This window comes from Salvia splendens, chromosome 11 (assembly GCF_004379255.2).
Source record: "Salvia splendens isolate huo1 chromosome 11, SspV2, whole genome shotgun sequence".
NCBI classification, from domain to species: Eukaryota; Viridiplantae; Streptophyta; class Magnoliopsida; order Lamiales; family Lamiaceae; genus Salvia; species Salvia splendens.
This window is the reverse complement of record NC_056042.1, coordinates 6,560,349-6,575,013: the sequence shown is the minus strand read 5'-3', so window position 1 is coordinate 6,575,013 and position 14,665 is coordinate 6,560,349. Positions and strand designations below refer to the sequence as shown.

General features: G+C 34.4%; 1 protein-coding gene and 1 long non-coding RNA gene across 3 annotated transcripts; both read right to left on the bottom strand.

Moving 5' to 3' along the window:
- Positions 1-272: 272 nt before the first annotated feature.
- On the bottom strand, positions 273-5,880 carry LOC121755602 (microtubule-associated protein 70-2-like). The gene is made up of 11 exons (XM_042150918.1): positions 5,395-5,880; positions 5,081-5,166; positions 4,199-4,264; positions 3,923-4,093; positions 3,667-3,837; positions 3,414-3,569; positions 3,165-3,311; positions 2,970-3,041; positions 2,352-2,882; positions 2,088-2,275; positions 273-856 (listed from the first exon to the last, which is right to left on the bottom strand). Exons 1-11 carry the CDS (start codon positions 5,642-5,644, stop codon positions 817-819), a joined length of 1,878 nt encoding a protein of 625 aa, XP_042006852.1. The 5' UTR covers positions 5,645-5,880; the 3' UTR covers positions 273-816.
- A 3,388-nt stretch (positions 5,881-9,268) lies between these two features.
- LOC121755603 lies at positions 9,269-11,999 on the bottom strand. Of its 2 annotated transcripts, none has more exons than XR_006040834.1 (7): positions 11,863-11,999; positions 11,643-11,759; positions 11,239-11,306; positions 10,711-10,906; positions 9,960-10,029; positions 9,783-9,857; positions 9,269-9,513 (listed from the first exon to the last, which is right to left on the bottom strand). It is a non-coding gene; the product is annotated as an uncharacterized LOC121755603 (long non-coding RNA). The 2 variants fall into 2 exon arrangements; XR_006040833.1 differs by having other exon boundaries at positions 9,960-10,017.
- Positions 12,000-14,665: the final 2,666 nt, after the last annotated feature.

Below are 14,665 nucleotides of genomic sequence, written 5' to 3'. Positions count from 1 at the left end.
AATAACATTTCAAGTTTCCCTATATACATTGCATTTATGTGTAGCAACACAAGATGTTGCGAATTCCCAGATACTAAAATGATATGATTCCTATATGAATATATGATAATGAAAGTATCATATCTTTATTCTGTTAACAAAAGCAAATCACTCTGACACATACACCAAGCCCAGAGCCTAACAAAGAATATTTTGACCACGATGTCACACCAACCTGGACAAGTTAATGTATACAGACTGTATTCATACGAATTCTCACAATTCCAATGATCTTGAGATAATTAATAATCAGAGCAAATCGGCAGATAACAAATAAAAATAATGTAGCATGTCAATCAACATTTGCTAGAGCTAGAATTCTTCAAATGCAAAAAAGTACACCAAGATGGAAAAATCTGATATTTTATCGGAAAACAAGAATATCGACAAACCTCGACAAATACCAATCACACTATACTAAAGATTCCAAATATAGACTGCAAATAATAGAGAGGACGACAGTATGCGGGCAACCCATAAGCCAACAAGTTACCTATACAACATATTAAACTGCCACTCAAATATATCATCAGCCAAAAAGTTAGCTCCACTTTCATGCCTTCCCGTTCGTGCGCAGAGGAGTGATTATAGTAGTCTAAGTCAGAAGCATACCTATCGTTTTTCCACGAAACCTCATCATCTTTGCATCATTTTCTTCTCTTCCCACAACCAAAGAGCCATTGGCATGCTTGTTACGATTATACAAACAACAGTGATAGGGTGAAATTAGAAAATGAGAAGGACGAAACAACCAAATCCCTCAATGCTGTGACTGGATTATCTGCTATTGTGTGTCAGGCCGCTTCTTGTTACAGTCCTGCAGATAATTATGCGTTAATTCATAAATCATGGTGATGGTCTCAAATAAAGACTCGGAGCAAAACAGAAGTGGGGGTGCAGCAAAATGCATCTCTCAAAAATCTTGACAAGCTTGTATGCAAGCAAATAAGAATATAAGATGACTAAATTGGGCAGTAGTTCCATGTCATAATCAAGGTCATCCATCGCTTAGTCGAGCTTGAATATGAACACCAATTGCTTCAAAAACAACAATTATGTGCTGCACATGAAAATTAATTTATTAATCCTAATCGATATGTTTCCAAACCACACAGGGCCAAGGAAGACTAAGCAGCTCAATGTGAAATCGTGACAGTTATGATTCAAATACTGAACCCACATATTGAGCAGAATCCAATGCATGGTTTCCAAGAAATAAATATCATTAGTTGGTACAACAAAGAATAGTTAGCCATCATGATTCGACAAACGAAGTCAACAAAATAAGCTGCAATTTAATGTTGGCATACGGTGGAGAGGTCAGTGTAGCTGGGACAAAATCAGAAAACCAGGACACATCATGTGACAAGACCAGTATACTAAGGAGAACAAGAGCAAAAGACAGAAAAACAGTCAGCATAAACTAGGTGACTTCTAGGATATGATTTTAAAAAATGAGTCTACCGGAAAATGCAATGTACATAAAAATTAAACCGCACATATAGTGGAATAGATGATATATAATATCAAAGATAGAGGATATGAAACTGGGTATTCGCCAAAAAATTTACACACCGAGTATGCAAAGGCCCATAAAAAAAAAGAATCAAACCATTAGCAACTAACAGTGTACTAATGCATCTAAGATTCCATTGGCAGCTAACAGTGTACTAATGCATCCAAGATTCAGTTCCCATGCTACGTGTGTCCAGAATTTCTTTTTACATCTGATCCACCACATATATACCTAAAGGCTAGAGAAAGACTACCCAAGGAAAAATACTTAAGACAGGTTTATTCAACAAGACAATCCTAGTATGAATAGATTTTTGGCATATGCAGTCAAGTAACTAAGTTTCTAAATACTAATATAAGTCAAATCGGTTCCTGCTTTTCAGAACCAACCACAATATATTTTCAGTAGGTATCTTCTAATGGAAAACCAAGCACAATAGATCTTCCAAGCATACTCTATGTTATGATACAATGGAGGATGGAGTGGGAGTGGGTGGAGTCATTGGCCCTTGTCAAGAACTACTATAGAATACCTTCCAGGAAGCATCTGAGAGCTGTTCACTGAACTCTTCGAATTCCCCAACCTTTTGGACTTATTATCATGTTCCTTGTCCACCCGCATTGCAGCCACCTCCTTCTCCATAGCAGCCACCTCCCTTCTCATCTTTTTGGCCTCCACTTCCATTGCTTTAGTCAAAGTTTCTACCTTCCTTGCTAACATCTGATTGTGGAAAGGACCAAAAACCTTTAGCATTAAGACAATAGCAACAATGGACTTAGAAAGGAAAGAAATCAACCTCAATTGCATCATCCTTGTCTTTGAGGCTTTGATCCTTTTCGTGGCAAGCTTTCCTCAATGAAATCACCTCTTTTTGTAACATATCGTATAACAACCCAGGCACACTATCTTCTTTTTCAGTAGCTTGTATGTCACTAGGTTTTTCTACTTGAGTTGCTTTCCATGCACTACTTTGTGTCTCAGTTTCCTTAGTTCCATCACAAGATTGGCTTTGCTTAAAGTTCGGTCCTAGTCCATTTAAGAGAACTTTGGACCTGTCCAAAGATCTTGAACCACCATCAAATGACTTTGATGTCCCCTTTGCATGTTTCAAGACTGAACTGCTACCAGAAGATCTTAATTGGAATGATGGTGATCTCTTGGGTAAGAAGCCATTGGAAGTCAATTTTGAAATGTTATCAGCTCCACCCAGCGACTGGCGTCGTAAAGGGCCATTGCTTGAGCTTCTTCCCTCTGATGTACCACGAGTTGCTGTGTTTGGTGATCTCAAAGTCTCTTCGAGAACTTTCAAACGTAGCTGATATTTTTCCTGGTGTGGAAGATATATGTTTAGATTCATTATATTTTAGTCAAGCTTTCTGATTTTGATAACAATATAGCAAAATAAGCCATTTACTTTCAACTGGGCTTCAGATCTTGCTGCCCTCTCAGTGATGGCTAACTTGTCCTTGAGTGTCTGCATCTCCCCCTTTGAAGATAGATAATGATATTATGAGAACTAACTCAAAGTATTGACTTGTGAAATACTACTACTCCCACTATCGCATTCATAACATTTTGACAAGTAAGGAAAGGATGTATAACTAACTACCTGCAAGAACCTTCTTTCTTCTAACCATTGTTTGACAGGCATTACTTTGTCATTCGCATCTTTCCATTCATTAGCCACCACAGTCGCTACCCTATTAGCCGTTACCTTGGCACGAGCTAACTCCCGATCAAGAGTTTTTCTTTCTTCCTGAAATTAAAATAGTTTTAGTCGCTTATGCAAAGAAAATAATAGAATAGTTTTGTACAAGTATTGATGATTTGAACAGTGTTGATGCGTATATAACATTACATTCATCTCCTGAACTTTACGTTGGTAGTCCCGTACAGCATTGGCAGCTGCGCCACCAGCAAGCACAGCCTCTTCGAGTTCACGTACAGTTTGCGTAAGTTTTTCAACCTCAGCAACCTTTTGCCGATGCATTTTGTCTAGTATCTTATTTTCTTCCTGATCAAGCATATATGATCTTTCATTAGAGGAAGAAGACAAATTTGTCTGCCTTCAGACTTTTTTTATAAAAAAAGAGAGAGAGAACATCACAAACCTGGCAAATTTCTATCTGCTTCATCAGTTCTTGGTTCTTGTTTTGAAGGTCATCGACCATAGAAGCTTTTGCCAGTGCTACCTGTACAGTTCTCTCTGCTTCAAGTAGAGCAGCCTCTTTTGATTTTGTAAGCCGGTCCAGTGCTTTGTTATCATCCTGCAGCTTTGACATCTAGAAGGAACAAGGAAAGGTTATTTCATTAATGCTTTCAATAAGTGTAGTTCAACGACAAGAGCAGAAGCATAGAGACACGGACCTCCTGGCGAGCAAGCTTGAGCTCAGCCTCCAATGGAGCCAAGATTGCTTCAATTGGAGGCATATCATCATCCTTTTGGGCAGCATGAACTCTCCTAAGCGTGGCTTCAGCTGCAAATTGAGCCGCCATGGAAGCCTTCTTTTCATCATTAATTCTCTTGATTTCAAGATTCTGCCCACAAATGTTAATTCCCATGAATGTTAATTAAAGAACGAACATCATCAAAATTATATAACCCGGAAGAAAAGAGGGAAGGAGAAAATCTAGAAAAAGTACCTTGCTTTCCAGAAGCGATTCTGTTAATTTGAGCTTCTCATCCACCTTTCCCAACTCATCAGTTAGCTAAAGTAAAACAAAGAAACCTCAGATTTCTGACATGATTCAAGTTCATCAAGGTACTTGCAGGGAAGGAAAAGAAAAGGAAGAACGAAACAGAAGAAAATGAACTAGCTTAAATAGTGTTAACACATAACCACTACAATATACATGAAAGGCTGACTTCAGATTAATGGCCCAAGCCAAATTATTTCAGACTCTTGAGTTCTTCTGAAATGGAAGAGCACTAGCAACCTAAATTTATGGTGTCGTGTTGAATACATGATCCATTAAATTGACATGTGTCTGCATATGTAATAAGACCGACAAAAGAAACATAATAACCTGATAACCTCATATCTTTCTTCCAATGTTTTGATAGCTATGGAACTTGGAAACAGGCCTATGGGAAAACTAGTTCTCAAAACAACACTACATCCCTAGTTAACTCTTCCCAGTTTTTTTCCAACATAAAACATAAACAAGGCTGAGATCAAGATGGCCACTAACAGATACTGAAAACACTGACACTCTAATAAGGAAGGTTAATAAAGTCTTACAGCGATGATTTCAATTTTCAAGAGTGGTAAAACAAGTCATTACCGGTCCAACAACAATGAGGGAATCACAATATTGTCAAAGTATAATATGATGATAAAAGATTAAAATTGGATTGATGTACATAGATATCCCTAAACTCATCCCAATACCCTCCTCTCGCAATCAACCCCATTTCCTCTGAACACAGAATATAGATTAGGCATCAGTTTGCGGGAATGAAACTTAAAGCAGTGAAGAAGACATAGTCCACGAAAACAAATTTCAAATAAGAGCAAAAGAAACCTCTTCAACAGCTTTTTCACGAAGTCTCTCGGACAACTTTAACGCCTTGATCTGAGAATGGGCTTCTCCCAACTCCCTATCCTTATCTGCAAAACAGCAGCCCTCGCTAAAGTGTCCATTTTCATCTCACAACTTTCTAAAACTTCACATAGTGGTCCATTAAAAATAAAGATAAAGCAAATATGGATAAATAAACTAGGATATGATTTTGTTCGGAGCTTGCAATTAACCTCTATTATTTCTAAATTTACAATTCCCTAATTAAATGCACATATCAGAGTGAGAATCTAGTGGATCCAGCTGAAGAGACTCACCTCTGACTTCGTTTTCCAGTCGATTGAGCTCCACCTTCACCGGATCCGAGCCATGGAGCAGATTTATAAACTCATCCGCGTCGAGGCTCGGCCGCACCGACGCCCTCCGCCGCGAAGAACCCTTGCTGCTTCCCTCCTTGAACGACGCCGACACGGTTAGCGGCGTGGACGGCTGCGCATTGCCGCTGGCCTCTCCGGGATTCCGCTCCGCCGCAAAGGCAGCACTTCCCTCGCCGGAAACCTCCGCCATCACTGATCTATTTTCTCTTCGCACCGCGCATCAAATTTCCGAAAACTTGAGTATTAATTATCACAATGCCTGTGTATAGATACAAATTTATGAGCGGGCGAGAGAGATTTGGGAGAGATGAATTCAAAAACAGTGCACACTGCTTCAGTGGGTATAATATGAGTGAAGATGATAGAGTTTTTTCCAGAGAGAGAGAGAAGTGATTTGGGACTGAGTTCAAATCGGCGTGATTTTATTTCTCTCTCTACAAAAAAAGGAAAACTTAAAAAAATTACAACTATTTAGTTCTAATTAAATAAAACTTTTGCACGTAATGACCATTAAACCCCTAGGAAACAACTTGAATTGAGTACGTCCGAGAAAGACCCGGGGTAGAGTTGTCATATTAATAATTAGAGGGGTGGCTGTAGCAATTTTCAAAAAGCAGAGTGAGATTATTTATGTAATTATGCTAATTCAATCTACCTCTGCGACGCAGATAGCAAGAGGAAGTACTAACAACACACAAATAAATCTTAATTAAATGCCTTTTGTAATAAATCCATCTACGTACAATATTTGAGTTGGTTGAAATTCGCACATTGAATACACGCATGTGTAAGATTAAATCGGATAGTTAATACGGTTGATTATGGTAACGTTATTTTCACTATAAAAGCTGTAAATTTTTTAAAATTAATTGCATAAATTTGGATCGTACACAATCTAAAAACTGAATTCATCGGTCGTGAAACATAAGGAAATTAATATTACTATTACAAATTACCTTTACACGTTTAAAAAATAAAATTTCATTTGAATGAAAACAATAAACTTTTTACAAATGTAAGTGTGGACATTTCTATTTGTTATTATTAGAGCATCTCCAACGCCATTGGAAAACGCAATTTTGCAGTGGAAAACACCTCCAATCATACTCCAAAACGCATCTGAAATCGTCCTTTTTTTGCGTTCGTGAACAGTATCACGCCAAAGATGCACTGCAATGTAGCTACTGCATTTCACTTTTTGAAGTTCCTGGAAATTGCAATTTGCTCCCTCATCCTTTGTATTTTGGAATGGAAGCCACGATCTATGGAGAGATGGAGATGGTTGAAGAAGATGTGAAGGGAATTTTGAGATGCAGAGAAGAGAAAAATCAGAGAAGATGAAGAAGACGAAGCGGTGCTGAGAGAGAGAATTAGGTTTAGAATATATTTAATTACTATTATATGTATAATGGCATGGCTAATTAAACCACCTCCAATTAAACATATGTGGAGTATTTATTTGAGAATCTAAGATAGGCTAATTAATTACTATTATATGTATAAATGTAATGATTGCACAATATTTATTTGTTGGACGGTTTTATCAATATTTATATAGTTCAAAAAGTTAATTGATATTTAGTTTATTTTATATAAATTATTAGTATTAAATATTTATTTTGTGTGATTTGTGAATTTATATTTAATATAATTTATTAAATAATTTATTGAGTATTAGTTATTTTATTGAGTATGAATTATAATATTAGTATTTAATATTATAATATAACAAATATAAATTAATAGTACAATATTTAGTAATAAAAGTACTCCTATTAGATGACACGTCCTAAAAATGGAAATTACGTTACAACGACATAAAACTAAAATAAAGACAAACGACATATTACAATAACAAATATGAAAAACATAATCTAATAATCCGGTAAACCAGAACCAGAACCTCCTATATTATCGAAGTACGAGGGATATGTTCCAGTTGCATAGTCATTTGGTTGTTCTTGTTGCTGAGCTCTTTTTTGTAAAATGCGTCTTCTCTCAACTTGAAAATAAGCACGACTATCAAGATCGACTATGGAGCTCAAGTCCATAGCCATGATTTTATTTTCTTCCTTCACAGTTTTGAGATCATGGCTATTCTTTTGTTGTTTCAAAAACATAGACATGTTATCATTTGCTTGTTTCATGCCTGCAGTATATAGCTCATTTTGTTTTTCTAGAGTAGCAATAATTGATTCCGAGTTATCAGATTGCTTTTTCTTCAGTTTACCCCTCTTCACCCCGATAGGCCTTGATGAAGAAGAACCGCCAAGGATTTGTACGTTTGATGCATTATAATTTGAAGTTAGTGTATATTTTATTAAATGCATAATATATTTAATATATATATATATATATATATTATTATAAACAATTGTATCAAATTATTTAATTATATTTGGAAAATTATTGACAAAATGTTGTGGGGTGAATGTGTAATTTAATAAATATGTAGTTAAGATTGAAAAAGTAAAAAAAGTAGGTGAATATGGAATATTCTTTTGGGTTTTGGGTTTGGTGTAAATGGTTGGAGTAGAATTACTGTTTGATGTGACAGAACTGGAAAAATGAGTTTGAGTTTGATGTAAATGGTTGGAGATGGCCTTAGTAACTACACGATCACGTACTATCAATGATAATAAGTGTGCTCGCTAATATGGTACTCCTTCCGTTCCCTTCATTCTATAATAGTAGAGTCAATTCTTTTTATTACGGAGATTAATAAAAATATATTAAATATATTAAGTGAAGAGATAATAAAATAGAAAAAATAGAAAAGTAGGAAATAAGTGAGAGAAAAAGTGTTACTTTTTCCTAAATAGGAAAATGACTCTACTATAATGAACGTCCTGAAATAAAAAAAAATTACGCTACTATTATGGAACAAATAGAGTATTATTTAAAAGAGAAAACTAGCACCTGAATTTTGGATTAGTAATAAATAGAGTAATCAAACCGTAAAACATCAAATGATAGAGATATTTGCACTTTTTTAACAATTTTTTTATCTAAATTTGACTCATGCTAATTTTGCATTAAAAAAAGTCACCCACAAGTGTACGGGCTAAGTAGCATATGGCAAGCTAAAATTATCGATCCTCAAATACTAAAAGCCGGTTTGAGTATTACGATGCAACTTTGAATACTATTTAGACTACTAAAAGGGGTTTTGGTTTTCTATAACTAAGATCAAAGAATAATTGATCAAGTAAAGACAAATAACTAAACAAGACAAACGAAGGATGGTTTTTCACACAAATTTGGAAAGGTAGGGATATGGATCTGTTAGTATGGATCACAGGTTTCACCTAGGGATCATGCTCATTTATTAGTTCTCATGTGTGGCTAGGAAGGTCGGGTTAATTGGTTAGACCCCCTCTCGGGTGCATCTAACTCGTGGATTAATCCTTAGTGTATGAGTCTCCTCTATACAATTCAAGATTAACTCCCTAGAACAACGGGCCCACGTCCTCTCTCTAGCTCATGCATCTCTCGATTACATGTAACGCACGTAGTTGTTGATTACCTAACCATTCTAATCATGCATCTCTCAATGTCATTAATTAGAACAAGATATATCAAATTGTTAGCTAGGCAATTGGATAATAAGAGCTCAATAACCAACAAAAACCAACACAAGAAATAGATAGCATAAATCAAGGATCAACCCATGGATTTCATACAAACATCACCACATCCCTAAGGAAAATTTAGCTACTCATGTTCAAATATGAAACAAAAAGGAAAACAAAGCAAATGGAAAGACATCTATACTAATATAAAGTGCCAGTTTGTTAAAAGGACTTATTTGCCCTTTTTGGCGGGAAACTTCAAAGCATCTTTATTTACCCTTATGGTCATTTTAAAAATGGGAGTTGCTGTGTACTTATTTTTTTTGTCCATTTAGTTGTTTATCTATTACAAATAATACACTATTAAATGCAGAAATTGTGTCTGCACATGTGAATCTGTGAAAATTTAATAAACAATGTAAATTCCATGTTCCCAATGCTGCTGATAGTTGTGCTCATGTTAATACACCACTCCTTCCATATGTACCTGATAATAAAAATCACATTTGTTAGGTGGTTGATTATATCTAAGAAATAAAGTATAATCATTCTATATAACCTTTTGTATTTCATTTGTGCAGTACACGTTGTGCAACATTTTTTTTAATTACAAACTCAATAATGTCACTGTTTGACTGACAGAAATCATATATTAAATCCAAATGCAAATATTGCCATAAAGAATAATGAAATTATTATCTTAAATCAATTAACTCTAAATGCAAATCATGACATAAAGAATCATGAAATTATTACCTTAAATAAATTCATAACCTTTGCACTTAGACGGTGAGAGTTTCAAAATTTCTCATCCTTAAATCCTTTGGTAACCTGTGTATAAACTATAATTGTTAGTATATTATCTTCTGTAAATCTGTTCCTAATCATTTCATAAAACTTTTATTGTTAATATAGTGATACAAAGTATCTAACCTTTGCACTTCAAACTGTGTAGAGATACATAGTTTCTCATCCTCAAATATTTGGTAATCTGTGCATAAAACTGTTATTATTAGTAAATTAGTAATACTAAAGCATAGATGAAAGCATTATACGTAAAGAGTGGTGTATTAACATGAGCACAACTATATCCAAAAGTTATAATACAGAAATGGTGTATTAATAAATATCCATATTGCTTTCAAAGATGTAATAGATCTATTAACTTTTGATTATCTAACCTTTACTTTCAAAAGTTTCCTAATCCTTTGTCTTAGTATTACTAATACAAAAGCAATTTTAGCCGTTAATATACTTAAACCTGAAATCCAAAATTGTGCTCTAGAATTAAACTAATTAATAGTGTATTATTTGTAATAGATAATGTGCTCCAGAATTAAACCTGAAAATCCAAAATTGTGCTCCAGAATCATGTAAATCTGTTCCTAATCATTTCATAAAACTATTATTGTTAATATAGTGATACAAAATATCTAACCACTTTAAACTGTGAAGAGATACATAGTTTCTCATCCTCAAATATTTGGTAATATGTGCATAAAACTGTTATTATTAGTAAATTAATTACTTAAACCTGAAATCCAAAATTGTACTATAGAATTAAACTAATTAAATCTGAAATCCTAGATTGATAAATCTGATCGATATATTTTGTAATCAGATTTAGAAAGTAGATTTGCATAGTTTGTGCTCTAGAATTATGTATTATATTTGTATCTATTACCTTTTGATTAGCACCGATTTTCCACATCTGCAGGTGTAGCTGAAGAGTTTCTCATGGATGAATCACTCTTCTGCACCTTTCCAAGCTCTGTGTAGGTAGATACCAGCCTGTGTCGATATTTTCATCTCACTTTTTCGTTTGGGTAGAGAGGATGCAGCTGCTTTTTTTAGGGTTTCAATGAACCTCTTTTGTATTCCTGCAAAATAGGATTTCTTTAAATACACAAATATCCAGTAATAACACATTTATTGGACAGTTAAATGGGACATTTAATGAATGAATAGCTTTTAATGATGCTTTCGTTTTCCCAGATACAACTGCCACTCTTTTTAATTCCTTTTTTAAATAGCTGGGCTGTTTAATAACCCTGATTTTGTCAGATACTCTCACACTCTAATTATAAATCTGTTAAAATATTATTTGTTATATATTTTATGGTAGATAAATGAAAGGTTCATATATTTCAATGCTTCATGTGAATGGAGTTATCAAATCATATTTTGGCTTTAGTTTTTCCAGAACTCTTACCATGCTTTTAAAAGATCTTCTTGGCATTCTTTTCCTTTCTTTTATCTCCTTCTTCAGTAGTATAATACCTGCACAAAAGTAGACTTTTATCTCCATCTAAGAAGTTTACTCCTTCAAGTTCAGGTACTTATTTAGCAACAGTATAAGTTCTCTATTTTGACTAGAATTTGACACAGATATGATTTTTTTACAATCTGTGAAGCCTGCTATGATTAATAATTAAACATGCTTTGAAAAAACAATTGATTTATGTGTTATGAAGTTGTTAAACGTTTTTGAGCCAGGTGTTTAAAGCCAGGTATGAATGCTTTCGAATTTTTTCTCAGATGTGTAGGTTTTCACCAATATGTGACAATCATGTACAAAAATCATGAATACAAAGGTTGGGAAAAGGATTTAGTTACCTTCAGTTTACGTCCTCTGTTAGTTTACAAACCCATATGACATTCCACCGCTTTCATCGGCGCCCTTTCCGTTCATTTTGTTGCCTCATATCTGCTATTGTACAGATGAGAACAGATCTGCTATCGTGTAGAAAAACAATGAGTGTTCTATGAGAACAGATCTGAAATCTAAATCAATTACGAATCGTTTAAAATTCATGAATCAAGAAATGGATTTTACCTTTAGTATAGATTTGTGGAGAAACTCTTCGATGTGTAGGAACAAATCCGTTTAGGGTTTTCGAGAGGTAGTATTTCGCTGAATGGAGTGAAACTACTTCATGGTGCGAGTCGATTTTAATCCGTCGCCGATTCATACAAGGATTATCACCGATTGGGGACTTTGTGATCATCATCTAATGGGAGAGGGATGAAGGATCGAACGCCGCTATTGAGGAGAAGAACCGATTCTGCAAATATCTTATTATTCGGTAAGTTAGGTTTAGTTGATTTAATTAATGAATAAATTAATAGCTTAAGGTTTAGGGATTAATTGTAGTTAAATTGTTTGGGACAATTTTATTGTTTTCGGCCTCTTATTTAATTTATTCTTTGTCCATTTTTTTTTATCTATTTGGGTTGTTTTGTTTTAGATTTTTTAATTGAAGGGTTTGGGCTTTTTTTAAACTTAATTTAGGCGAAATCATATATTTTTTTGGGTGCATCATATTTTCTGGGCCTGTTTTAATATAATGTATTTATATAAATGAATAAGAACTTGACAAATTTCCTTTGGCTGTGTCGTATGTAATGACCATTAACAAAAGTCAAGGTCAATCTCTGTCTCATGTTGGATTATTTTTACGAAAATCAGTCTCCAGTTATGGACAGTTATATGTTGTTATATCTAGAGTTACGAGTCGTGGAGATCTCAAGATTTTAGTTTGTGGAGATGAAGAGGATAATAGAAGCGATGCTACTGTTAATGTTGTTTACAAAGAAATTTTTCAAAACTTATGAACTATTGGTTGGTTTGTCGTTGTTTTCTAATTCTTCTATTTAATCTCTACTCAAATAACATGTTCTTTATTTGTGTATCTTTTTCTAACTAACTCATACTCATTGACCATTAGTCATACATCTCTTATTTGTCATTTATTTTACTCCATTTATATCATAAATTAAAATTGTACAAAATTGATTGCCGAATATGAAATATTTCATTTATAGTTGATGAGTAAATTCTTCATTTATTATAAATGTTTTATTTATAATCACATTTATGTTTTTGTAAATCTTTATATTATTTTTACTTCTTAATTTCTATATTTCATTAAAATTAATATTCATTATTTAAAAATTATATGCCCCGTGCATAGCACGGGTGTAAATACTAGTGGATATAAAATGAAAACTAGAACTCCCTATGGTAGAAATGATGGTGGGGAGTCTTCTCCTTCAATCTCTTGAGAGTGGAAGCTCCTAATCCTTCATATCCTCTTCAAAACCTTTCTCTCTTGCTCAAAATCGTCGTGTGGGAGTTAGGGCTCAAATGTGTGAAGTCCTCTTTTATATCCGGAGCGAAAATCAGCAAATAAAAAGTCTGTGTAAAACGCCCGACCGAGCGATCCACAAATAACAAAACGCCCGACCGGGTGTTCTCTCTGGAACCCGCAATCTCTGCAAAACGCCCGGGCGGGCGTTTCTTCGGATGAAAAATGCCCGACCGGGCGAACTCTCTGTAATCTCGTTCGCTCCGTTTTGCCTGTTTTAACCTGTTTTTACCTCAAAACTCCAACAAACTCATTACTTCATCTAATTGATGACTAAATGGGTGAAAACGTATAATAAACACCTTAATTCAACAAAAACATGGATTAATCAACTCTAAAACCATCCTAAACTATGAGTTTGTCAAAATTACATAAACTCATATTTTTGATATATTTAATTAGTCATGAAATGTATATAATGTCAACTTTATTCATTTAAATCTATAGTTTCTGATCAATTACGACTTTTGGGAATTTAATACTCCTTTCGTCTATACAAATAAAGACGCTTTCATTTGTTGTCCGTCCCATAAAATTATCTCATTCATTTATGAAAAGTTCTCTCAAACTCAATACACATATACATCAATTTATTTACAACTTATACCAACTATGGCCCACCATTAAACACTAACAATAATACGAGTCTCACTATACACAAACATTATTTTAACTATCATTCTCCTCATCTCTCTTACTTTACCAATTATGCATTAATTTTCGGGCTGTCCAAATGTCCTTATTTTTTTTGGGACAAAGGGAGTGCATTTGTTTAGAATTTGCTAAAAATACATGTGATCGGGTATGAAAAGACGAGACAATGAACAATAGGTAGGATTCAGGGAATCTCATTTGAACTGAGTAAGCGTGGGATCAAAATCCACTTAGTTTGAGTGACACTGCGGTCTGCGAGATATCAATACAAAAAATTTCACTCGATCGAGTGAAATTCTTCCAAGAATTCAATCGACTCGAGTGATTAACCAGAAGTCCAGTCCAGAAAGTTCCACTCAATCGAGTGGAGTTCGCCCCAAAACCGACTCAGCTCGAGTGGAATCGAGTTCGTCAAGGTTAGAGAGTTTCACTCAACTGAGTGGAATTCTTCTCAAATTCCACTCGGCTCGAGTGACATTGCAAATTTTCGCCCAGAAGACCTACACTCGGGTCAAGACACTTCATTATCAATTCTCACTTGACTAAGTTGTTGTTGCCGTTACAAATTTCTTTCCAAATTTAGCCTTGATTAAATACCACATAGGGCACAGATTTATTCATCTTCTAGAAGCCCAAAACACACACACACACACTCTAAAACACTATTAGACGAGGAAAAAACTGAAGATTGAAGACTTTGAATTGAAGATTGAAGTTTCCACTCGGATTCTTAGTCTCTTAGAAGTATCTAGTTGCTATTTCTTATGTTTTTTTTATTGAATTCTTGTTTTCAAACTTTATTGTCATCATAAACAAGAGTAGCTAAACCGTTTCGTA

Excerpts from the sequence above, each read along its gene's own strand:
- LOC121755602 (XM_042150918.1), bottom strand. The coding sequence starts at position 5,644 with ATGGCGGAGGTTTCCGGCGAGGGAAGTGCTGCCTTTGCGGCGGAGCGG. Across the intron at positions 5,167-5,394 it reads ACTGGAAAACGAAGTCAGAG|ATAAGGATAGGGAGTTGGGA; the intron begins GTGAGTCTCTTC and ends GCTGTTTTGCAG. Across the intron at positions 2,276-2,351 it reads ACAAGGATGATGCAATTGAG|ATGTTAGCAAGGAAGGTAGA; the intron begins GTTGATTTCTTT and ends TTCCACAATCAG.